We start from the raw sequence: 26918 nt of genomic DNA on the forward strand, positions 1-26918 counted from the left end.
AAAGGACAGACAACCTAGCATGTAAGTGTTCTGGCGCGTGTTCCGCCGGCTCGCGCACCCGGTGTGCTTTATTACACTCGTTATGTTCCATAAACTAGCAAATGTAATACATATTACCTTTGTATATTAGTTTACTTGCTCCTCTCAATATCAGTCGTACACTAACCCGAATATTCTCGGCCTCTGTTGCCGTCTGTTTACTGTCGGTAAAGGACATGTTTATTATTTTGTCTATCCCACTTTACCGACCAGCCGTCTTCTCATTCACTGCCATTTTATCCTCTATAATAACATTCCATGGGTAATCCGCACTCAGAATACTAAACGTTTATGTAACGCCGTGGTTTATGTATCCTTAGTCATGCACTTATTTCCTCAATTAATAAAAAAAGCTAGATATTTTTACCTTAAAAATCTATAGGTATTTTATCCATCTACAAAAATGCTTCCTCATTTAGAACGTAGTCCTTTCAAAGCGTACAGATCGGGTGTACTGATTCGAGTGTTTAATCAACATGAAGAGCTTTTATAGCACTAGTAGGCGGCTGAGTGATGGTAAAGCGTTCAGTAGTTTCGCGAGTGCATAGATCATGCGAGTCAACAGAGCGCACACACCACACGCGCGGAGCTATTAATGCGAGTGAACTCCTCACTTTTCAAATTAGCCCATACAAATCCTCCGTAATTTCTTAAAGATTACTAAATGAGTTATAACCACACATTATTAGTTTCTACAGCAAATGCAATGTAATTAATTAATGAAATAATACACCATGACACGCCTTACACTTTATATTACAAGTTACTCTAATATCGACAGGGTTCGCAGCAATCGAGTGACCATTACCGTCTGAAGGTCGGTCAACATCGCAAACATCGCCTGCCGCAGCGGAATACGTCATTTCACTCAGTCGCCGTGAGTGTGCTCAAATCACTCGTGTTAAATACATTAACGAAGGTCGACGTATGAGACAATGAGCAACCCGCCGTTTTAACGTGTTCCTACGAATCACGTTTTGAAGTGAAACGCGTTAACGTCCAACAAGACAACACAGCATAATTCTGGCGATCATCGACAGAGATTTTCCATAATTGACAATATATTTGGACTATACTGTACTTAGATACGTTAAAATAAAAGTTATCGCAATGATCTCTAGGTATCATCACGTGTAGTAAAATATAATGAATATCGTTAGAATAAACATGAGCAGATTGTTGAACATAGGTAGTAGCAATACAGTGGATAAACAAATTTTATGATCTAATTCGGCGGCACGAGAGCCGCGCTTCCGCACATCAAACGAGCGGCACAAGCGGCGGAAATAACGGCCATCGCAGAAAAATCAAACGCGCTCTACATTTGAACCTGGTCACGAGCGAGAGCTTAGCGCCGACCGACCACGAGACTACACCGTGTACGCATATTTTTATCAAAAAGGGGAGCTTCGCGTTTGTAGCCGTCCTTAGGTTCCTGATTAAAAACCACGACGTCGCATTGTGTGTTCATGGACAGTGGTAATCACCTAAGATGACCCACATGCGAGTTGCCGGTCTCTGCTAAAAAATGATAAGAAACCACCGACAGAGGCGCGGCAACAATAGCGGCGCGGTGTTCAAACGCAGCTGAGTGCAGGAGTAATTAGAGCGGCGGGTGTCGGCGGTGCGGCGCGGTGTAGTGCGGCGGTGCGGGGCGGCGCGGGGTGCGGGGGCGCGGGGTGCGGGGGCGCGGGGTGCGGGGGCGCAGGGTGTGATTAGTCCGTGCGGCCGCGGAGGCTGCGCCCCAGAAAGCAGCGGCTCCTGGCGCCGCGCCACAATACCAACACGACTCTTTGTTTGTTATTTCAGTTTTTCGCCTTCGCTCCTCGGGGTTACTACTACAATATTGTAGCGACAGCGTCGCACATAGTATCACGTAGATGCTTAGATGAGTGTTAACTCACATACGTCACGTACCACAGTAGTATATAAGCATCATTTGTACATAGAATAAAGCAGACCAAATACCAGCTCATATCTTATTACATTTTGCCATAAATTAATGGCCAAACGAAGTTTCAAAAACTTTTACAAATCCAATGTCTACTGTCGCTTTCTTTATCTGTTTAGACTGCTCTTATAGTACTCTAATGTAGAGTAGGCGCAACACGGTGTGTGATAACCGTCCACCGATCTGGTGTCCTCGTTGGGATATGAACCCCAACGAGGAATTCAGCCCCTGGGAAATCGTGTTAGAAAACCCACAACAGTCACCCGGCCTTGAGATTCTAACCTGGGACCTGCAGAGCCACAACTAACATAGGAACGTTACTACGACACCAAGGAGGCAACATAATTTACAAACTAGCGACAAGCTAACTCATGTGGTCCACTTCAGATGCTCGCGTCTAAAAGTTACAATAATTCATGTAGAGACCTTCAAGCGCTGTGAGTGCAAGTCGTCGATGTCGAATGCCGTACGCACCTCACGCGCCCTGCGCCGCGAAATACCACGCGATTATAACATGTGATATAGAAGTATAGGTAAGTTCGGAGTAGTTCCAAACGGAGTGATAACTGGGTCGCGTGGCCTGCAGCCGGCCCAGTTTTACGAACAAAAGCCGCGCGAGGAATCTTTGTGTAAGTGTAGATGCGGCCAGAGCGGCGCGCGCGCGCTAGTGTCGCATTCCGCGGGCGACATTAATTCTCAAACGTTTGTAATAGGAAAAATTACACCCTTTATGAGGAGTCGCTCACTGCAAACCACAGGCGGTCGATGGATCGTTAACACGCCCGAGCTCCTTTGAAATTCATAATCAAGATCACTGTTACACGGAAACTACAAGATGCACTTATACTCCCATAGTGAACACATCTCCGTATAATATGGAGTGTGGAGTGAGCCTACCGCCACGTTAAACATAAATACTCTGATAATACGCGTGTTTCTAGTAAATCGATAAACTCATACAGATTGCTGGTGCGACCTAGAGACCGTATCGTACCCCGAGGCCAATGGTGTTTGGACACCAATCACCTTCACTGGCTTGATGGAAATTCAAATCTAAGACATAACCAAATGTGATGGTATGTGAAAGTGCACCGTTTGGCAAAAGAGTGAAGGTCAATTTGCCCATTAAATAAAATCGGCATGTTTCCGGAGGTGGTGTGTGCGGGGACGCGCACGCGGCGCGGGGGAGGGGACAGAGTGATGGCATCGCTCCAATGTTTACTGGCGGCTGACCGTGACCGCGCCCGTACAGCCAATAAGTACTAGCCCAAACATTCCAATTACTATCCACTCAAACCATATCACATTATTGTGTAATGTAGTACATAAGCAAATACCATAATTTTAGTCTAAACTAAAAAACCAAGAAGAACCCAATCGGACTTGTATTCACTAGTCAAGTGGCAACGTGATAAGGAAACAAAATCTATCGAGATACATGTATGTCGTCGTGATAAAAAATGAAAGTGTACGTAAACATGTTAATAAAACGCTATCCGCTGGCTGTCGTGCCTCGAACGGCGCGCGTGTAGTAGAAATGAGGCGACATGTCGACAGGCGCGGACCGAGTGGGACACACCACATGCACCCGCCTACTGAACCACACATGTTCGATCACACGTCATACAAAATAACCAACATGTAAAAGTTGACACCTACTTAACAGCTGGCGATTTCTACGATCTGCATAATTTTTTATTTCAATGGCACTTGATCTTCCAATATTATTTTCCTGTGTACCGACTACCGGGGTAGTCCTATAGATTACAACAACATACGTCCTATAGATTACGTACCTCTCGGCTCTAAAGCCGAGAGGTACGCTGCGAGTCTATGACACGAATTAAATGGAAGTAAATTCGACAAGCCGCAGCGGCCTGCTAGTCGACTGCGGAGCAAAATGCCGCTGGTAATAACTTTACGATATCGATTTAGGACTGAAAGTGTCTCCTAACTAAATCACCTACCAAGCAAAATAATATTATCTATAGACTAGATTATTGTTATTCATCCCTAAGCAGTTAATGTTTTAGAGGATAATCTACATTCTACACAAAACAACGTATAATCAAACTGATTTGTTGAATAAACAACACATTTGCGGGCGCTGTCGGAACACGCGATGACCCGGTTTTAAATTGTTAACACGGAAAATGGATTGATGGCGTGACACCTCGTAATAACACGTTGCGACTAGCGCGGGGCCGTGTCACGTTGTCACTCCATGGAATTTAAAATGCACAATAATTCCGACTCGTAACTCTGATAGGGACGGCAGAAATGCAAGTTATCCTGCAGTTGGCGAAGTGGTCATTGCATCTTCCCGCTATGGGAAAGGAACCCTTAAGTAACTTACAATAAATTGTGCCCGAAATAGAACAAAGATGTGATGGACCGCGCTAATCAAAGAACTTGTCGCACGAACAGTAATTGTAGCCTACATGCACACGCGGCACGGGACAGAGCGCGCGCAGTATGCTAACAGATAGACAAGTTATTCTAAGTTTAATTAACATCCTGTGCTTTTGATTTATTATTTATGTTAAAATTATGTATAGAGAAAAATAAATACCACAAAATATTTTTTTTTATACAATTTAGCAAACATTTGCAATTTTGCTATAGCACCAGTACACATTCCATGTTCTATAATTAACAATTTAACAGGATTAACAGGACGATTATATGTACACACACACACACCCACATCTATAAGAATACGACACATACAAAATTCTGAAACACTTAGTACACGAGCAGGCTGTGTTTTGATCGCTGGGAATAATAACACGGGGGTTGTTATAACTAAAGGTAAAATTACGGCTAATATTATATCGAGATCCACAATATATTCATGGGTCGTTAGTTCGCTACTGTTCTCCGCTCGCGACACATTGTGAACGCTAATTTGCTGCCATTAACTGAATGAAGAGTGGAACTCTCGCACGCCAACACTTTTAATTTGGCAACTTTATTGTACATTCCGCCCCAAACGAACATCGCTGAGGGTCTACTTCAAAAAACGAAATCCGTAGTTTCGGATGACGGATCGCACATTTTGGTACTACGAAGTGTTACGGATCCGATGACGGATTCGACGACGGATCCGATCGGTTCATCGCAATATTTAAGACATGGAATTTGTAAAAACTTATACCATCCCTTTTTAAAACCATCTGCGAGAACGAAGTTCCACTGCTTTCTCCAAAAAAAATATACGGAATATTGATCCTACCACTAAGGTAAGCTACAGAACTGTGACGGATCCGAAGTAATTTGATAGTAGAATTAAATCCGAAGTTCGTCGTTTCTTCGTTTCGGACTGACGTTTCGACGTTCGTTTTTCGGAGTAGACCCTCTGAGCTCGCGCGTGCACGTTACTGCACGGAGACACTTCACACTTCACTAGCTAGTTAATTAAAGAGACCTCATATACTGTAAAAAGTATTTTGCTTTATGAAACACATCTGCCGACTCCAACCTAACCGTATCTGCGTACAAGCAGATACGGTTACATTGTATCCACAATGCACAATACATTGTATCCTTGGAGTTATGTGAGATCCTGGCCACCATCCTCAACGATCCATTGAAGCGTATGGTGAAAATAGTAAATTATGAAAGTTGAGTATCGCTCTCTAACAGATGTATCCGCCTTGTAAGTATTATTTTAAATAAGATTCTTTCATGTCTGCAGGAAATAGTAATGTTTAACTCCAGTATAAAATGTGTGATATATTTTTAGGCACTATTTAGTTCAGTACCTTTGTTAAGTGCGTCTTACAGCTATGTTATAGTCGCGTGCATCATCAGCTCGTGTGGTTACAATCTGGAATTAGTACTTTACACCCAATCTAGTTCTACTGAGCGAGTTAGCGGCGAGTGACTGTCCGGCGCAGTACAGTCGCGCAGTGCTGGTTAGTCGAGAATGAAACTACTGGTTAGAATTAGCCAAACCTTTATTGCCCAAACCATATGATACAAACGCATGGACGCGATGTCGTACTGTCCAACAGCTGCCGAATATCAGCTTGAATTTTCTAGGATATTGGTGACGTCACATACTCGAATGTAACCTTCATATGGGTTAATAAAAGTAGCTTTTTATAAAATATAAAATTAATTCAATTTAAAAACAATTTGGCCTGTAGTTTTAAGATTGTACGTCGTACTACAACGTACGGTAGTACAAACACCTCCCTAGAATATTCAAGTTGTTTCCGAGCAAATACTGCACTATTGCAGTACTGTTGCACTTTACGACATCGCACTACTGCACGTCACAAACAATCCACACGACGCGCGGGGACCACGTTACCCGTGACGAACATTCTACCAACCAAGCTTTGCTTTTTTCAATATGTAGAATATCAATATGAAGATAAAATATATGTCATAGAAAGTGAATATTGAATGATAGAATTAAATAATCGAAGCCGATCATTTTTGCGATAAGTAACATCTTTTTTCGCCAATAACTCCGGTTACTACAACATGAGCCATATAACGTTTACTGTCATGTCTGTAACGTGGCCCCCGACGCATTCACGTGACGCCCCGGTCCCGCCACCGACACTTACCACTGGCCTGGCTGTCGAGCGATCCCTTGCGCGGCGTGCCGGGCTCGCTGGTGGCGGTGGTGACGGCGGTGGTGGTGGTGGCGGCGGCGGTGGCGGCGGCGGTGGCGGCGGCGGTGGCGGCCCGCAGCGCGGCCCAGTCGTCCTTGAGCCTGGCGAGCTTGTCGCGCAGGTCGGGGCACACGCTCTGCTTGGCGGCGACGCACTCGCGCTCCATGTTGTTGTAGTTCTCGAGCACCTCGCGCACCTCCGCCTCGCGGTCCTGCACGCACGCCTGCGACACACAACACGCCACGTGTAGCGACAGGGCCGAGTGGAGGTCGTCGAGTCGACTCGAGGTACTCACGGCGATGTTGCGCATGAGGCCGTCGCGCTGGTGCGGCGGCAGGTCGGCGGCGATGTTGGCGCGCGTGCGCGTCTCGCCGAGCCAGGCCGCCGCCGCCTCGAGCCGCGCCGAGTACTTGCCCAGCGCCGACAGCTTGCTCGTCAGGTACGAACGGTGCGCCGACAGGTTCGTCTGCGCCTGCGCGTACAACATGTTCAACATCACTCACGTCCATCGACGCAATCTCGTCAATCTTCACATCTAGAGTCCTAAACGCTAAGGTGAAGGTGAAATACGCTGAAAATGGCCCACGTAGTGATCTTATGTTTGCGTAGTATTTAATAACACGTAGCGAGTCGACCTACACTGCTACGAAGGGATGCTACAATGTATAGTCTACGTCGTAGCACGCACAATGTAAAGATATAAACTTACCCCCTTATTCATAAACGTTTTTTATCTAAGGATGAAGTAAAGCTGCGATAACAAGCTTGTTTCTCAGTGCCCAACGGCACTGAGAAACAGACATAGGGCCGTTGTGATTGGCTATTATTGTTGTATCTCAATATTAGCCAATCACAACGGCCCTATGTTTACGCACTGAGAAGACTGCCATGCCGTCAGCACTGAGAAACAGACTTGTTATCACAGCTTTACTCGGTCGTTAGATAAAAAACGTTTATGAATAAGGGGGTTAGTAAATAACTATTGTTTTCACTCCTATTTATCAGATCAATACAATGCACAACAACATAATCAAAACGGAAACGAGCAAAGTAAATTTACCGTTCCGCTTTTAAATGTAAAAGAAATGAAATAACTTGTTGGTTTCAATCGATGTTTACTTAACATTTAACCGGCGCATCGCTTCAGAGGCTTGTTTATGCGCTCATTGTTTGCTTTGGGCGGACCGAAGTGGCCGATGTATATCTAGCACCTGTATACTACGGGCGCGTATAGATAGATATACATAATATAGCGCTCTACAGAATCGGGAACACCACTATAATATTTCAGGTAGCCAGTGTGTTGTTCACAAAAGTACAAAAATACACTTTAAAAGTATATTTCAAAATAATAATAAGGTTAAGATTTATTTTTTGTTCAAACATAGTGAGTCATTGTCGAAACTTCTAATAGTGATATCAATCGCGTACCTTCTCCAGCTGGTCCTGCAGCGAGTTGGTCTGCTCTCCCTTGGGCAGCTGTTTGTTCTTGCGCAGCACCTCCATCTCGCGCAGCTTGCCCGCCAGCTCCTCCTCGCGCGCCTGCGCACACACACACACACACACACTATGATCTTACTCATACACAAACGCATCGGCAAAATATAATGATGGGTTTTATGTATAACTGCATTTTAGGCATACACCTTCAATGGTAGGGGGCACCTGTCCATTTAAACAAATTGTGAAAATTTCCAATATTTATACTGCGACATTGAGAAATGTATGTCAGCATTCAATATAATGTAAAAAGCGTTTTTTTTATTTTATTCGTTTATAATTTATATAAATTATCTATTTAAATTATTCCATGTACCTATTAACGGCAAATGGGAAGATTCCTTAATTGTTATAGGTAACTAAAGGCGTGTTATTTATTCTTCGATTCTATAAACGTCAAACGCATTACCGACGCACCATAGGTACGCCTAGTGTTAGCTGATGTTGATTTCACACGTAAGAGTATTGTTGTTCGATTTATGTTAATATTAACTGACCTATACCGTAAACACAGTTTGATACGTTAACAAACGCACAAATTTCATACTTCGCTTAGATAGGCGTCGTTATACACGACACCGATCAGCGTCTAACATGGCTACACACAATACTTCAGATAGTATTATCTTGCATCGAGCACTATCACTGCTAGCAGACGCGAGAGACACTTCCTCATGTGTGTTCGCAGAAGCTATTCGGTGCGGTTTACGAGCGGCGGCGCGTCCGCAGCGCGCGGGGTCACTGACCCCTCCACGCGCCTACTGCGCTGGTAAATGTTTTGGCACGAGCTCTCATATAAATCATGCGTCGCGTGCCGTGTCCCGCGTGTGGGCGCTCCGGCCGCCGCCGTCACACTCATAACACTTCATATATAAAACGGAATCAAGACGAGTCTGTTTTATTTAAAACTTGTTAAATATATGTTGACATAATTGGGGTGTAAAATGTTAAAACCTTAATATCGAACTGGTCGAGGATATTCACAAACTCGGTGGTAGTTGCAAATAATGATAAGTGCATTATACCCAAGCCGGCCGCGGCGCTACCAGTCCGTCTGACTGCGTTCTATTGTTTTTAAAGACATTTAATGAGAGAATTACAATTATTGACTGAACCTTGTTACAGCTCCCCTACTTTAGCAGTAAATGCTTCGACACTCCGCATAGCTAAATCTAATCCATTATCTTAGACATGTTAAATTGTTATAGCTCACGAAAGCGTGAAAATAATAATAAAAACAAATATGATTAGAATAAAGCCCAATACAAGAGCGGATAACTTAATAATATTTTTATAACTAAAACGTAGTAATATGTAAACCGCATTGCACGACACTTGGGGTCTAATTTTCCGCTTGAGACAGAGAGCGGTAAATAAAAGTGTATCAGCGCGCTGTGTGTACTGTGTAGCGCGGCTCGGTACATTGTAACGCGTCTGTTTCGGGACGCGGGATAACTGCTGCTTTAACGTGTTTCCGGATACCGACAAGCCATCGTTGTGCTACATTGTACATTTGCGAGTTAATAACCCTTTCATATATGTAACACCGAAATGTAAATTTAATTTTGTAACGTTCACTATCCTACATCGGATTGATCTACGTTAGCATTATAATGTTTTTTGAAGCAGCAATGTAATACCCACAATCGTTTAGCTTCGTTTATTTTCCAAATATTTATTTCTTATTCTTTTGCAGGTATCGAGCGACTGACCCGCGGCGGTTCACTGACAAGACAGCGCTTCCCTCCAACCGCCTCAACATGTAAACACATCTCATGACGTACGTGTAGCCGGCGCCACCCGCCCGCGCGCCGCGCCGCGTCAGTAGCGGTAACACTGAATTACAAGACATCAACAGCGGATGACCTGCAATTGCTTGTAGTCTCGTTGTCACCACACCGCGCCGTGTGAGTTCGTGCTTATGTGTATACAAATATTATACGTGACGCGAAAACCAATTATACTATACTCTGATATACCACAAGCACTGCACTCGAGTAATAAACCAAATAATTGGGATTTATATTTTCAATCATTACATAAAAGTCTTCGTCTAACACTCGTACGAGGTGGTCGCTTTGATTATGCGATTCCTGTGTCAGTTTGTCGGTGTAATTTGCGTGTGGCAGTGCAGTTTGATATCTGTTCGATTGTCGGACCCTCCTGCTCTATCTTGTGGAATTGACCGTAAATGGTGTCGGCCATATTTGTTTGTGTCGGATCTCTCGCTCGCAAGCTGTTGTTCCATGCATCAGAGTGAGTCTAATTTTATATAAACATTGAAAAAGTGCCGCATAATATTGGTCTCGAACCTGCGGTCGCCGGTGTACTAGCGTTGCTGTGTTGGCCATTAGGCCAACTTCACGCGGGGCCGGTGTGTCGAAATAAACATAGTGTATATAATTTGATCTGTATCGTCGTGTGTGGCTCATCACAATAATATTCGTTAACTCCTATCTCATTGCTTGATTCGTTTCCTATACATATTTTTAATACCGACAAAATGAGCTCCAGATATAAGACTTGTGCAGGATGTCGTAATAGAATTGCAAAAAAAGAACATGTTAATTGTTGTCAATGTGGTGACATCTATGACATAAATTGTGCTCACATATCCCCTCAACGGCTTGTAGTTATGGAAAAGGATAAAAAGGAAAAGTGGACTTGCCCCAACTGTCGTATCAAAGAAGGAAAATGCGATAATAAAAACCCTCCTATTTCTTCAAAGCAAGGACAGAAATGCCTTCGACCTGATGACTCACCTTCGCCTAATTTTGAGGCTGCAAGCGTGCATGTTATGCAACACACAGGTAGTTTACAGTCTACTCTATCTTCGTCACCGCATTCCAGCATTGATGCTGGACTTCTATCTGCTATTAGATCGGAAATAAAATCCTCAATTGATAAATGGATGAAAATTTCTATGGAATCGTCTCTTAAAAAGGAACTAGCACCAGTGAAGGAGGAACTAAGCTGTTTGAGGGATATTACGTGCAGTCTGGAGTTTTTGAGCGGAGAATACGATAAAATGAAAGCAAATTTAAGCCAAGCTGAAGAGAAAATAAAATTTCTAGAGATTAACAACAATACCCTGCAGGCAACGGTCAATGAATTTTCAAATAAACTAAACCTTTTGGAGCAACACTCACGGGAAACTAACATTGAAATCAATGGTATTCCAGAGAGCAAGACTGAAAATTTAACCAATATTGTAACTCAGTTGTGCACTGCTGTCTCAGCTCCAATCTCAGAAGTTGAAGTGTCCTCTTGCACGCGTGTAAGAAAATTAAATAACTCCAATAATAGACCTCGCGCAATTATAGTTAAACTACCTTCCATCCGAATTCGCGACGAAATTTTGGCAGCAGTATCCAGATTCAACAAAAAAAATCCATCTGAAAAACTGCATTCTGGTCATCTAGGATTGAACGTAACCAAAACACCAATCTACGTGGGAGAACATTTATCACCTTACTACAAGGCTCTTCATGCGCGTACAAGGCAAGTTGCCCGTGCAAAGGCTTTCAAATATGTTTGGGTTCGCAACGGCCGTATTTTTATACGCAAGGATGACCATTCCCCCGCAATCCAGGTTAAGTCTTATGAGTTTCTAGATGGATTGCAATAGAAGTATCCCTATACGCATCTCTTTTTAGCAATTCCAAAACCAAAAATGGCCAATTTAAAGATCTACTATCAGAATTTTAGAGGTCTCAAAACTAAAACAAAGGAGTTCAGACTGGGATTGTTGACAGAAAATTATGACATTATTGTGGGTACAGAAACGTGGCTTGATGCCAGTGTATGCGATAACGAACTCTTTTATAAACACTATAGCGTCTACCGTAGAGATAGGGATACAACCTCGCTGGCTAACAAATCTGGAGGCGGCGTCATGATCGCTGTGTCCACGAAATACCTTTCGAAAAGAATCCAACGCTTCGAAAGTCAACTAGAAGATTTGTGGATCTCAGTAAAATTGCATCCGCATGATATTAAAGGCACTTTATTCGGCGTGATTTACCTACCGCCCCCAGTCACCGTCTCTGCGTTGGACTATATGCTGGACAACTGTAGCGACGTTCTTACTCACGCTCAAGATGCAGTGATACTTGGTGATTTTAATTTGGGTTTCATAGATTGGACAAATGATAATGAGAACCTATTAAACTTAAGGCCTACCAACTATAAGTGTAATTTAGGTTATTCTTTAATAGACTTTTTGTCATTAAATAATTTACTTCAATTCAATAACATAAGAAATGTTAATAATCGTGTCTTGGATTTGGTTTTTGGCAATTTTGGTGGTATTAGTGTACGCGAGAATCACATGCCACTGTGTAAATTAGATCAACATCATCCAGCATTAATCATAGATATCATAAAGCAAAAAGTGAGTGTATACACACCAAACCGTTTGCGACATATAATTTTAAAAAAGCTGATTACACTCTAGTGAATAAGGAGTTGCAAAAGATCGATTGGAATTCAGAACTCTCACCTATCTCGGATGTCAACATGGCTATTTCTAAATTTTACTCTTTATTATTCTCCGTGATCACAGTTACCATCCCGAAAACTAAAGTTCGCAGTGGTAGATTCCCCTTTTGGTTTACCCCGAATCTAATTAAATTAATAGCAGAGAGAGATAGGTTACGGAAAATATTTAAAATATACCGCAATAATAGGGACAAACTTGAGCTAGAATTAAGCAATAAACGTGTTAAGTCATTAACACTGTCTTGCTATTCAAATTATATAAATTGCATGGAAAACACACTTAAAAGGAATCCTAAAAAATTTGGGCTTTCGCAAAAGATCAGAGGGAGGATCATCTAATCTGCCTGGAGAAAGGTTTTGAGACAACAAACGTACCTGCAAGAGAGAAGCGATTTGTAACCTTTTGCTAGGCATTTCTCCTCGATTTACTCTCCGCGAGATGTTGACCAGTTCATTCATTTGGACGATCGCTATCCACAGTTCTCCCTTAGCAATATACACATTACTGAACGAGATGTTGATAAAGTTTTAAAGTCCGTGAATCCAAATAAAGGCGCTGGCCCAGATGGGATTCCCCCGTTTTTTATTAATCACACAAAGAAGTATTTAACTCTGCCATTGAAAATATTATTCGAAAAATCTTTGCAATATGCGGTATTTCCCAATAGGTGGAAGGACACAAACGTTGTTCCCATCCATAAAAAGGTGACAAATCTAATATTAAGAACTATCGACCTATATCCATTTTAAGTGTGTTCTCTAAGCTTTTTGAAAAAGTAGTGTATCCTCTGCTAGCAAAACACCTTTCCAATGTGATTTCTCCCCATCAGCATGGATTTTGTTCACGCAAATCTACAGTGACAAATCTTCTAGACTATGTCTCTGATCTAGCACTTAAACTAGACAATAAAACTGATATTGACTCAATATATACTGACTTTAGCAGCGCGTTTGACACAGTCAATCATGACTTACTACTGTCTAAACTCCAACAATATGGGATCCATGGAAACCTTTTGACTTGGGTTAAGTCATATCTTTATAACAGAGTTCAAAGAGTTACTGCCCAGGGCTTTAAATCGTTTGCCTTTTTCCCGACCTCTGGTGTACCCCAAGGTTCTCACCTTGGACCAATATTTTTCCTTGCATTTATAAATGATATTACCGATCAAATAAAATTTAGCAAATACTCTTTATATGCTGATGACTTGAAATTGTACAAAACTATAAAAACAATCGACGACGCCAAATTATTACAAAAAGATCTTAATTCTATTACTGAATGGTGTACTTTGAACAAAATGACTTTAAATGCCAAAAAATGTACTCACATTAAATTCTCTAGAAAAATAAAACACACTATAACGACATATTACACAATCAATGGTGAAACCTTGGAACAATCCAAAACAGTACGCGATCTCGGAGTGCACATAGACAACAAACTTAATTTTATTAATCATATCGACAAAGTCATTCTATCCACTTGGAAGATGGTCGGTTTTATGAAACGCATTTGTAGCGACTTAAAAAATCCCCAATGTATACTACAGTATAATCCGTTTATTATGACTCTGCCTATATTGACCAACCTCTTATTATGACGTAATTACACTACGAAGTTTGGTTTTCATATAAGATTCTTTATAAAAAAGTCGGATATAATGACTTCCCTTACAGTGACATGTCGCTTATTGTGACCCCTTTTTAATAAATTATGTCCGGTTATAATGACCGACATGATTCTTTACGCCTTCGGTAATGTTCGTTGATGCCCGACGACGTTCGGCACGTGGCTCGTTTTTATTTTGAATCTCAGTGATGGGGAAGAAGAAGTCGAGGAAGAACCATTACCTACCGCAGAAGAGGCATTAAAAGCTGCACAATTATTATCCTGATTTGTTCATAGCAATATTGAAAACGATAATTTGACCATAGCGATGTCTTCTATACATAATAGTATTAGAGACTGTTTTTACAATAAAATAAAAAAACAAAAGCAGACAAAAATTACAGATTACTTACATTAAAAAAATACAACTTTTATGTACATACATACATACATACATTTTATAAGTTACTATGTTTCTCTATTAAAGTACTTAAATACATGCATACCATTTACATAAAAATGTTTTTTTTTCACAAAACGCTTTGTATGACGTCCGCTTATTATGACGTGTTTGTCAATTCCTTTCGATGTCATTATAAACGGATTCGACTGTAATTCTATACAAAGCTCTAGTACGAAGTAATATAGAATATGCGTCCCCCATTTGGAACCCGAGTTGCAAAATTCACAGTGACAGAATTGAACGAATACAACGCAACTTCACCCGCTTTCTTGCTTTTAAAGACCGTAACTGTCCTTATCGGGCAGACTACTTCACTCGTATGTCTCATTTCAAATTAGACTCTCTGGAAAAGAGGCGCAAAATTATTGACTTAAAAACTTTACATAAACTTATTCATGGCAAAGCAGTGACTCCTGAGACTCTAATGAAAATAAATCTGAGGGTACCTAGGGTAATTCCCAGACAACCTATTGTGAAAATCTTTAGCCCGTATATCTGCCACAGCAACATAGTCAAAAATGCTCCACCTAACAGACTCATGTTCACATATAATGAGATATCCTCGGCTGGTGATGTTGACATTTTTCTTGACACCGATACCGCTAAGTTTGCAAAAAAATGCGTAAGAATTCTAAGTAGTTAATTAAATTTTTTGTTTCTTGATCACCTCTCGTATTCATTCTATTTTGTTTTATTGGTATAACATAATGTTGTATACACTAACAGGCGACTCACACGGAAGTATAACATTTTAACCAATATTTGTACCAGTGCATAGTGATAAGCCAATGTGTATCTTTTGTAATAAATAAAAAAATAAATAAAGTCATCAATCAAATAAATTATAACCTGACCAAATACTAAAGAGAAATCAAATAATTAAAATATTATATTAATACAACAGACATTTTTATTTAGTACTAGCTTCCGCCCGCAGCTTCGCCCGCGTGGATTTCGGGTTTCAAAAATGGAGAAGGTGCTCAATTTGTCGGGATGTTTTTTTAATTTATGGTGGTATGCAGGTGGTCCGATTGTCCGGTCAGGGTCTGATGATGGGATCCTGGTGAAATCGAAGGAACTTTTAACCATTAAGGTTGCACACGAAATGACGGAAGCTTAAAAAATGGAGTAACTTCTCCCGTTTTCCCAACATTTTCCATCACTGCTATGCTCCTATTAATTGTAGCGTGATGAAAAGTATACTATAACCAGCTCAGGAGTATGAAAAATAATTGTACCAAGTTAAGTTAAAATCCGTCGAGTAGTTTTTGTTTCTATAACGGTTATACAGACAGACAGACAAAAATTTTACTAATTGCATTTTTAGCATCAGTATCGATCCCTAATCACCCCCAGTTATTTTGGAAATATATTTCATGTACAGAATTGACCTCTCTACAGATTTATTATAAGTATAGATATGCAAAAGTAGCTCAAGAATTGTCCATAACGAAAATATGCATTTTAAAGTAAAACAAAAGAAATAATATCGTGAAGCCAACCAAATAACTAATGATATATTAAATTTTGTGACTGTTCAATTTAGTCGGGTCCGCGATATCACTTTTGTTGAGTTTCAGAACGCGACATTAAGTACATTATTATATTCTGTGCTCCAACGCACACTGCTTTGATGTTAGGAACACACCTACATTGCTTAGACAACAGTGAACTTTATACAATAGCAATAAAGCTCAAATTGACTCTACGTATTAGTTAGAAAACGTTTCTATGGGAAATAGAAAAATGCTGTTTTGAGGATTTTCCCGGCAATTATTCGAATTTTTCTCACCTTTTAAACCTTCCCTAGACCTCCACGAATAATTCAAGACCAAGATAAGATAAATCCGTTCAGCCGTTCTCGAGTTTTAGCGAGACTAACGAACAGCAATTCATTTTTATATATATAGATAATATATTTTATTTTACGAATATTTGTTATCTGATAATTTTCTTGAAATATCAGCCTTCGGAAAACTCTGCTTACCGATTATTAATTGTAGGTAATAGGTAAAGAAAATATTCACAAGTGTCGGTTATATCACAGTTCACAAGTACAAATATCGCAACATGTGGTCGTTGTGGTGCCCTCCTGTGACGTCAACAATGTGCGTGTGACGTGAGACCGCAGGCGCGGGCGAGGCGCGGGCGAGGCGCGGGCGAGGCGCGGGCGAGGCGGCGCGCGCTCCGGGCGCGCGGCGGACACTACTCGGCGCGCGCCCGGCGCCGGCACCGCGCGCATACGCACCTATATTTCATTACTACAAACTGGTATTACACAATCCAACCCCATTTTCACTTTACCGTCAATGAAATAAGGTTCATACTGGAGCGATACGCGAATCACTTGTGACGTAATGCAACTGAAGAACAAACAGATGGGACACGAATATTTTCATAGAATCAGAAATAGACGCAAACACGGTAGAAGTAGGATGCGAGCGGCGACTTGTGTCGTTTCCTTATAGGGAGATGTCTTCAGCCGCGCGCGGCACGGAACAGCACCGGCGTTGTCCGCTGTATTTATATTCACGTGTAATGCAAGTTCTGTTTAATACAGTTAGTAGTGACGTTAATGTATCGATATAATTTATTACTATAAACAACACTTCCGTCGGTATGCACAAACTCGTACCGGCTCGATCTTATACGTCATTCATATATTATTTTTTGCCGGCCAGATATTTTGATCTAATAATATTCCACCATAGAACTAACCATAAGAAAACGGCAATATTATGATTAAACACAATATTAAAGTTAACATGTTAACGTTCTTCAGGCCGCGTATTTGATAGTTATTTTAAGATTTAAAACAAATCTATACTATTATATAAAGCTGAAGAGTTTGTTTGTTTGTTTGTTTGAACGCGCTAATCTCAGGAACTACCGGTCCAAACTGAATTTTTTTTTTTGCGTTGGATAGCCCTTTGTTCGTGGAGTGCTATAGGCTATATATCATCACGCTATGACCAATAGGAGCGGAGCAGTAATGGCTGATCTCAGGAACTACCGATTCGAACTGAAAAATTCGTTTTGTGTTGGATAGCCCTTTATTTGTGGAGTGCTATAGGCTGTATATCATAGCGCTATAACTAATAGGAGCGGAGCAGTAATGAAACATGTTGCAAAAACGGGGACAATTTATTAGTTTTGAGAGCTTCCGTTGCGTACGCTGCGTAAACGGTTAAAGTTATGCAACAATGATGTATGACGGGATTGTTCCTCTTAAAAAGTTCTAAAAAATATATTATAAAACATAGTCCCCCGCTGCATCTGTCTGCCTGAACGTGTTATACTCAAAAACTACCCAACGTATTAAGAGGAAATTTGGTATGGAGGCAGTTTGAAACCCTGGGAAGAACATAGGCTCCCGGGAAACTACTACTTTTATAACGGAAAACTTTAGCCTGAAAAACTTTATGACGCGGGCGGAGCCGCGGGCAAAAGCTAGTATATTATAATTATCATAGCGGCCAGTCATGTCAAACAAAATAATTATAATTGAACTTAAAATTTCAAATCAAATTGGTTGTGTCACAATTCGAACATAAAGCGACATTAAAAGTTTTGTGATGATTATAAACAAAAAGCATAGCCGCGAGCAGTGTTGAGCGACGTCGAGCGGCGGCGCGTGCGTGACGTCACTCCGCGCCGCCGCACGCGCGCTGAGTGTGTTCCGTGTTCCGTTTTCTTACGGTGAGTGTGTTCCGACTGTTTTCGAAAAAGCTAAATAAAACCTAGATACTCGGTCCTGTCTTCCTGATAGTCTTAAATTTAAAAAGTTTGAAAATATTTATGTTTTAATATGCATTGCTTGGATAAACGACAATACAAAGTAAGTACAGGATATAGAAAACATGAGATAAAATGTTAAATTATAATAGCGCCATGACATGACACATTATTCCCAACTGGACACGTTTCATAGTAAAATTTAAAAAAATGTTAAAATGCCAAAGAAAATTATAACGGAATAATGATGTGTTTGCATTTTGTAAACTTCTAACGAAAACATTAAAAATATCGCTGCAGTCAAGAACAACAAATAAACATAAGCACTCAATATGCGCGGCGTGTCACTGCCGCCGGTGTTGTGACGGCGCAATGACATCGGCGACGCCAGACACGTGCGCTTATATAATTGGGATCATAATACTGTGACGTCACAATACAAGTAATTAGCTCGCGTAATGTTTACATCAGCAGGGAGCGACGCCGTAAATATAACAAGCGCGGCAATGTCGGTGCACGCCCGAAATAGCAGGTTTTTTATAGAGGGCGTTGACGTCACGCGCCCGCCGCGATGTCAAGTGACGAGCCACTGACGAGCCGGTGACGAGCCGGCGCCAGCCTGCAGTAGTCGTCCTACAGTGCGAGCGCGTCGCGATCACACTCACACATTATTGTTGCCGTTATACCATTTTTCATAAAATATTAATTGTATTTTTGTTACAAATTACGTTTCAATTACGAAAATTTGAAGTTTCACGGAATGAAGTCATGTCACGGGGCGACTAGTCAATTTTAAAAATCTAAATTTGATGTTAGTATTTCACTAAATCGCTTAGAATAGAATATTTTCTGAAATAGTAACAACTTCCAAAGTAACATTTTCGACTTACTGGTGGTAAGTGTGTCGTATACGTAATACGTGAGACTACTTGGGCAGAAAGTACCGACCACCACCGGTATGTCTTGAAAAATATTGTAGCCCGCATATTACTCCATTATGAGACTTTAACATCTTACGTCTTAGAGTAACGTCTAGTGGAAGTGACACGTAGTTATTTGTAATTCAGAGGTCTGTATGGTGTTACTATAATATACTGTTTATAGGCGATCGTATTGCTTGGCATCCCGCGAGCGACATGGTCTCCTTGTCATTTAATTGCAATAAAAAAAACACAGATAATTTCCGAAGAAAACTTATTAAAAAAATGGTTCCAATAATGTATGTTCTTAATTAACAATAAATAAACTAGTTGTTTAAAAAACAATTATACGGAAATTTTACAAAAATATTGGAACATAATGATTTAACTTAAAAAACCAAACCCTCAATATCTTATTTTCACAGCAAACGGCGAACGCGGTATGTAAAACCGAGGTCTGCGGTCGGGGAGCGGAGAAAGTGAAATCACAATTCACAGTAAATAACTTTTAGATATGTAATGGCATTTTCCTCGCACACGAACACGAACACACACACACTAACACGTACACGCACACGCGCACGCACAGGTACACGCACACGCACACGCACACGCACACGCACACGCACACGCACACGCACACGCACACGCACACGCACGCACACGCACACACACGAGCACACCTCGCACGCGAGCACGCATAACGCCAGATACATTAATGTCAATGTCGTATATTTTTTTTTCATTTTGTGCGTTTTCATTTTATGGACTAGTCATAATCGGTAGGATGTGTTAATTTGTTCAGATTTTAAAAAGAAAAGTACAACACTAAGCTTACCTTGACAAGGCTGAGTCGTATGGAGAGGCTGGTGCGGTCGGAAGGGTTGGGCGTGGTAGTATCGAGCAGCTCGGCCACCAGTCGCAACTGCGTGTGCGCCGCCGCGGCCCAGCCCGCACCGCCCGCGCCCGCCGCCTCGGCGCTGCGCGTCGCCGCCAGCGCGCGCACCCGCGCCAGCGCCGCCGCCGCCGCCGCCCAGCGCTCCGCCAGCGCCTCCACCTGGTCGAGCACGTCGCGCGCGAGCGCGGGCGCGCACGCCCCGGCGACGGCGCGCGCGCCCGCCCGCGCCTCCTCGGCCAGCGCGGCGCGCTCGGCCATCTGCCGCTCGAGGTCGCGCAGCTTCTGCTTGAGGTCCTTGAGCGGCAGGCGCGGGTCCTCGGCGGCGTGCAGCGCGCGCTCGGCGCCGTCGAGCCAGTCGCCGGCGGCGTCGAGCGCGCGGTAGAGCGCGGCCCACACGGCCTGGCAGCGCGCCCAGCGCCGCGCGCGGTCGGCGTGCGCGTCGCGCAGCGCGCTCCACTCGCCGCGCAGCTTGTCGCGCACGCGCGCCGCCTGGCCGCTCTGCTCCGGACGGCATTTCTTACTTATCCACGTGTATTCTTTCTCGGTTTCGTCGATCATCGTCTGGATGTCTTCCATCGCCGATTTTACACGCTGCATATCAAACGTGATATGTATTAATAGATGAACACGTCAATGACTACGCGTATAATTCTTTTTTTTTTTATATAACCAAATATCAGGCAAAGTAACTCCACTACACCTAATGTTAAATGAAATGACGTCGAGACAAAACATCAAATGCTAAAGATGATTAATGTAATGTAGTCGTATAAGAAGGTACCGCGAGCGCGTCCTCCTGCAGCGGGAAGTCATCGAAGTCCCGTCCGGCGAGCGGCGCGGCTCGGAGCGGCGCGCCCGCCGCCGCCACGGCAGCACGCGCTCTGTTGGCGCGCGCCACCCACTCGCACGCCGCCGCCTCGCCCGCCTCCTGCATTTAACATCCCATAAAGTAAATGATTTCCCACGAAACCGTGTCGTCAGTGAGCATATTGCGGTTACTCACGGGCTTGGTCCTCTTGTCCCTGGCGGCGAGCGCGGCGTGTGCGGCGTCGCGGGCGCGGGCGAGCGCGGCGAGTGCGTCGGCGACGGCGCGGTCGGCGTACCCCACGCGCTGCGCCTTGAGCTCGCGGCACAGCTCGTGCAGGCGCTCGGCGTCGCCGTCGCGGTCGAGCAGGCCGGCCCGCAGCGGCTCCGGGTCGTCGGCCGCCACCAGCGCGTCCAGCTCCGCGAGCCACGCGCGGATCGTCTCCACCAACTTGTTTACTTCCTTTATGTTGTCCTCCGCTTTTATCGCTTGGTTGCGTTTGATTTCGATCTCCGACATCACCATCGACCACTTGTTACGCAACTTATCCTGCAACCGTATGGAAACATATCGCGACCTCCTTATTTATATTATAGAACCTCTTAAATCAAATCAGTCATGTGATACGTTATATTGGCAAATTACAAAACCACTACGCTGTGACTTCAAAATGGTACAATTAGTGAGTGTCCATTAGTATGGTTCCATCATATATGATAAGTGAAACAAGAGGTCTAACCTGGAAATGCGTCTGTATGTAGTCGGCCAGCAGAGGGTTCTTCTTGTGTTTCTCATAGACCAGTGAGTCGCCACGCGAGATCAGCGCCGCCGCGTCCGGTGCCAGCAGACCCAACTGGTTCTTTAGGATCTGCCGAAGAAAAATACCCGGTTAAATACTTGGATCCAAGGCAAACAGTTTCGAATGAGGCGGTGGATGACACTGTAATACAATATTGACGTGTCCCATGTCGAGTGCATACCTCCAGCCGCTTGCCGGGGTCGCGCTCGACGTCGACGCCGCCGACGGTGACGAGCATGACGTCCATGCGGCGCGACAGCGCGCCCGCCTCCGCCTCGAACTGCTCGAGCGCCGCGTCGCACTCGCCGGGGAAGCGCGCGCGCACCGCCGACTCCGCCGCCGCGGCGACCGCCGGCTCCGCCGCCGCCTCCGCCTCCGCCTGCTACAAGTATACGGAAACTGACACGAAGTTCATGACTGTGACCGCTTGCCGTCAATATGCCCACTCGCACATTAATTACTTACAACAGAATGAAGGTAGCTAAACTCACTTGTGTGATATCGTCAGTTCTTTGGTATTTCTCGCCCTGAGTCTTGAGGCGCTCCTTGCTAATGGGTATGTGTGACTTGGCAGGCGGCGTGGGGGACTTGTGGTCTCTGACGGAGTTGGGCGGTGGGCTCGGCGGCGCTGACTCGTCCTTGTCGGCATCGGCGGCTGGTTTGGGCGACATGGCGACCACGTGGGCCGGCCGGCGCTCGTCGTGCTTGATCGGTGTCGACGTCGACAGCGGCGGTTTCTCGTCAAATTCGCTCGTCGACACGCGCGACTGTAATCACGCTCCTCGGTTATTTTGTGATTTTAATCATTAAACAAGCAATCAACGAGTTAAAACTGAACACAACATCAGTAATAAATTCAACTCAATAACAATTTCATAAAATGTGAGGTATGATATTCACACAATACGACCGCTGACAATGAGACATCAGATACAAACATAGCAAACGGCAACAGCGACTTCACTTGACGTGGACAAAATGGTGGAATTGGAAATAAAATACTGAAAAACGACGAAACGCAAACTATTCAATTTGTTTTATTTAATTTTGACGTGCTCCAACTGTACACACTACGCAGGCGTCAGGCGCAATGGGCGCTCCGCGTCAGTAAATTGCTGATTCAAACACAGTGTTATTTCTCACACAAACAACAAATATGTTACCTGTGGCCTATCTTCAACTTCGGAATATATGACTTCTTCCTCCTGACACAGGTCCAACTTGTCCTGGACAGTCTGCGACACTGCGCCGACGCCAGCCTTCTTAAGGGGCGTACCCGAGACGTCGGGCGGGTCGAGCTGGTCGTTGGCGATGTGTTCGGTGGCGGAGGGCTCGGGCAGCGCCGCCTGGTCGCGCGGCACCTCGTCCAGGATGAGGTACTCGTTCACCTCGTCGCGCCGCAGGTTGCGCTGCGCCTCCTTCTGTCGCACGGCGAGGTCGTAGAGCAGCGGGCAGGCGGCGGACGGCTCGAGCGGCGTGGGCGGCGGCGTGCGCGGCGGCGTGCGCGGCGGCGTGCACGTGCGCGTGCGCATCGACGTCTCCACCTCCTCCTCCGAGCACTTGCGCTTCAAGATACCGAGCGTTGGCTTCATTCTGTGCTCGAGCGTCTTCACTTCTATCACGAAGGTTTTCGGTTCGCTGCCGAAGTGTACGGCGGTTGTTTTCGTTTCCGCAGCGCCTCGCTCCTCGCCGTCCGATTCACTGTACGATTCGTTTTCTGTGTCGTCGATGATCTCGACCGTCTCAACGTTCTGTGGCACGAACTCGACCACGGCGTCTATCGCTTCGAAAGGGTATATCTCCATCGGTTCCACGGGGCTCACGGTGGACTTCACGATCTCGTGTTCCTTAACGGCGACCACGTGACACGGATCTGATTGGACAACGGAACCGGTCACGGCGGTTTCGGGTTGGATGTTGTTGTTAGATATCTGCGTGAAGAGGTCGCTATCCTTCAACAAATTAAAAGTGCTGCTTTCTTTACGAGGCGTGCCGGGAGTGGAAGGCGCGGAGCTGACGCGCGAGGAGGCGCGCTCCATGGAGTCCGTGGACATGGCGCTGCTGACACTCTCCCGCAGAGGACTTTCAGAGGGCCGCCGTCCGCGCTCCAGGGAGGACGCGCGACTCCTGTTGCCGCCCTCCTTGATCTCCTTCTTAATGGGTACGGGACTTTTGAGCGCTAGCGGTATTTTAGACTTTTTAAACTCTGGCTTCTCCGCGTCGGGCGTATCGACGGGGCTCTCTAAACGTCGTTTGATGGTGTCGGTAACGTTCTCGTATTCGACCAGGCCCGTGCTCTCTTTGTGCGCGGCCGCCTGCAACCACAAACCTTATTACTTACGCGTCAACGTTAATGAGTCACAAACCACACGTTATTTACATTGTTAGTCAAACTCCAATGTCGCTCGGTGTCTCGTTGTCATGAGATAGTCAGCGGCGTGATCCCCAAGCGGCGTTTGTTGATGAGATGTGATTAAGCATGATCCCCGGCAAGTGTGAGTCCAAAGCTGACGCGCTCGGCCGCGCCACGACGCGCACGCGCACAACCACACCAACACCACAGCACGAGTGTATGTACACGTGATATATACTATATACATGTCAATGTCCTGTCTCCGAAGGAGGTGATCGCACACTAGGAGCCGTCAGTACGTTTAGTTTGTTACTCGGGACGTGTTTAGTAAAACGCGGAACAAAATATGTGAATCGAATCAACACCAACGAACGATACGCGCCGACCGACCATCGAACGACGGCCGGCCGGTGACTACGTGCACTCTCATATAAACAGTGTCAAACTGAAAGCGAGGAAACGACGCGTGCAACTTTTTGAGACAATCAACGGTGATGTAGTGTCGCCGTGTGAATGTTGAACATCGCAAGATTGATAAGCGTGAACAAAACGATCTCAAAAAGCGTCGCCTCGTGTACGAGTGCAGCAGCGGAGGTACTCACCGCGGCGGGGTCGTGTTCGCGCGGGGGGTCGTGCTCGCGCTCGTGCTCGCGGCGCGCGGGGCGGCGCAGCTTGTCCCAGCGCCGGTTGATGGCGTCGATCTGGTCGCGCAGGCCGCTGAGGCGCGGCGGGTCGCAGTGCTTGGCGAACTCGTCGTAGTTGGCGGCGAGCTTGTCCTTGACGGCCTCCATGCGCGACATCTCGAGCTCGAGCGCCTGCTTGCCGACGCGCGCGCCGAGCCCGTCGAGCCAGGCGGTGAGCGCGTGCACGTCGTTCTGTATCTCGCGCGCCGTCAGCAGCGCGTTCTCCAGTTTCGTCTTGGACTCTGTGATCTGGGCGCCGAGCTTGTTGTACAACTCTTTCAGTGTGTCGATTTTCTTCGAGAACTCTGCCGGCTCCGGGACCGACTTCTCCTCGACCATTTTTCTGCCGGTTTTGATGATGGACTCCACTTCGGATTTAATTTCACTCAGGGTCCGATAGAATTTCTGAAAGAGAAACATAATATCATTATAGGTACTATGTAATCACAATTATCACATCACATCACAATTCACATTATGTGCATAGAAATATCGATAAGTGAAAACACGTCGCACAATACTTGACACACTCATACATCACATCGGAATCGACGTCGTCGTCAAGATATTTTTGGTCGCGATCTAGCCGGAAGTATTGCGAACACGCATCGTACTCACGAGCCACTTGTAGAGAGCGACAGCTATAATAACAAACAGATACAGCGAGTCCCAGTTCATGTCGCGGCGATGTCAATGTCGGGCGCGTGTCGGCGGCGGCGCGGCGAGTGCGCGGCGAGTGCGCGGGGCGTCGGGAGCGCCGGACACGCGACCGCAGAAACCAATGGATACGCACTCTACATCATATCAGCTCGCGAAGCACAGCCCAGAGTGACGAACATTTACCTTGTTGCGTTTCATTAAATTTATCTACCAATACGATTCTAGTGTAAGATTATTAGTAAAAAAACGTTAATCTATAACTATATAATCCTACAAATAATTATTAATTTCTTCACTAAGCTACATAGATAATTTTGTCAAAAATATATTTGAATGATATAAACTTAATAATAACCACTTCCAATATATTTTCACATAACTGTCTCTCGTCTCGTAGAATTACAAAACTGTCTCGTCGATCACTTGTATAATAAAATAAACAAAAGTATTGTTTATAAACACACGTCGGAAACGTTCCCGAGTCACTCGAGTGTGTTCACGCTCCAGGTGCGGCCAGACGCGGCGCGCCTGTCGGGTGTGCTCGATGTGCCGCATCCATCGCGCATTGTGCTGCGGTTCAATTAAATGGTATCACAGAATCCTTTCAATATTGATGACGGCGCGACTCACGCGACTCTAACGCGACACTCCGCCGCGACTCGCCGTATGTAGGCCGCGACACTCCCGTGACACTGACACCGAAACATGTGTTACCGCTGCCGGTGGCTAATTTACTATCAATTGTAATATTACACGTTTGATAGCTCCCCATTACTTCTTTTTTAACTCAGTTTTTTTTTAAATAAATAAGTTAGTCTTTTTTTAAAAGGAAAACGAATAGTTATTAATATGCAAAATCTATAAAAATAACTTTGAACTACACAATAATTAGAAATCTATAATTTGTTTTTTTTTTTTGCTTTATACACCGACACGCAACTATAATAATGCATTCCGAGCGATTAATAAATAATAATTAACATGAGCAACAACGTTTGTTTACTGCGACAGAACAAGAAAGACCTACAACAAATGTAAGTATACACCTAAATGTTATTTAGAGCACGAACCGTCGCGTCATCTCCACACAACCGTAGTCACATCATTGTGTGGACATGTCGGTGAAGTGAGCCGGCACTAATCACCAGCACATGACAACGTGCGCACACTCGCCGCCGCGCGAACACTCGCGGACACTGCGCGCGCGCGTGCACTGCACGACGCGGAGTACTTCATTGCTTCACATTCGGGGAATGTGTGCGGAGTGTGGCGGAGTGCGGCGGAGCGGGCCCGCTCGAGCGGAGCGGCGCTGCGGATCGGATATCTGGGTCGCCCCGAACTACTTTTACTGACATGAGAGGGCATGTCGACA

The 26918-nt window shown here is 44.6% G+C and overlaps 1 protein-coding gene across 2 annotated transcripts in view; it reads right to left on the minus strand.

Annotated features, from left to right (window-relative positions):
• LOC115444348 (dystrophin, isoforms A/C/F/G/H) overlaps nt 1–26918 on the minus strand; it is a 530370-nt gene that overhangs the window by 482375 nt on the left and 21077 nt on the right. For both annotated transcript variants that reach the window (XM_037447494.1, XM_037447493.1), the window contains exons 20-30: nt 24806–25291; nt 23014–24165; nt 22342–22617; nt 22032–22232; nt 21791–21919; nt 21250–21600; nt 21028–21174; nt 20187–20837; nt 8050–8160; nt 6914–7090; nt 6571–6841 (exon numbers count right to left, since the gene is read on the minus strand). In XM_037447494.1, coding sequence (XP_037303391.1) covers nt 6571–6841; nt 6914–7090; nt 8050–8160; nt 20187–20837; nt 21028–21174; nt 21250–21600; nt 21791–21919; nt 22032–22232; nt 22342–22617; nt 23014–24165; nt 24806–25291 — 3952 coding nt within the window. The remainder of the gene's footprint in view (nt 1–6570; nt 6842–6913; nt 7091–8049; nt 8161–20186; nt 20838–21027; nt 21175–21249; nt 21601–21790; nt 21920–22031; nt 22233–22341; nt 22618–23013; nt 24166–24805; nt 25292–26918) is intronic.

The sequence above is a fragment of the Manduca sexta genome, chromosome 6 (assembly GCF_014839805.1).
Source record: "Manduca sexta isolate Smith_Timp_Sample1 chromosome 6, JHU_Msex_v1.0, whole genome shotgun sequence".
NCBI lineage: Eukaryota > Metazoa > Arthropoda > Insecta > Lepidoptera > Sphingidae > Manduca > Manduca sexta.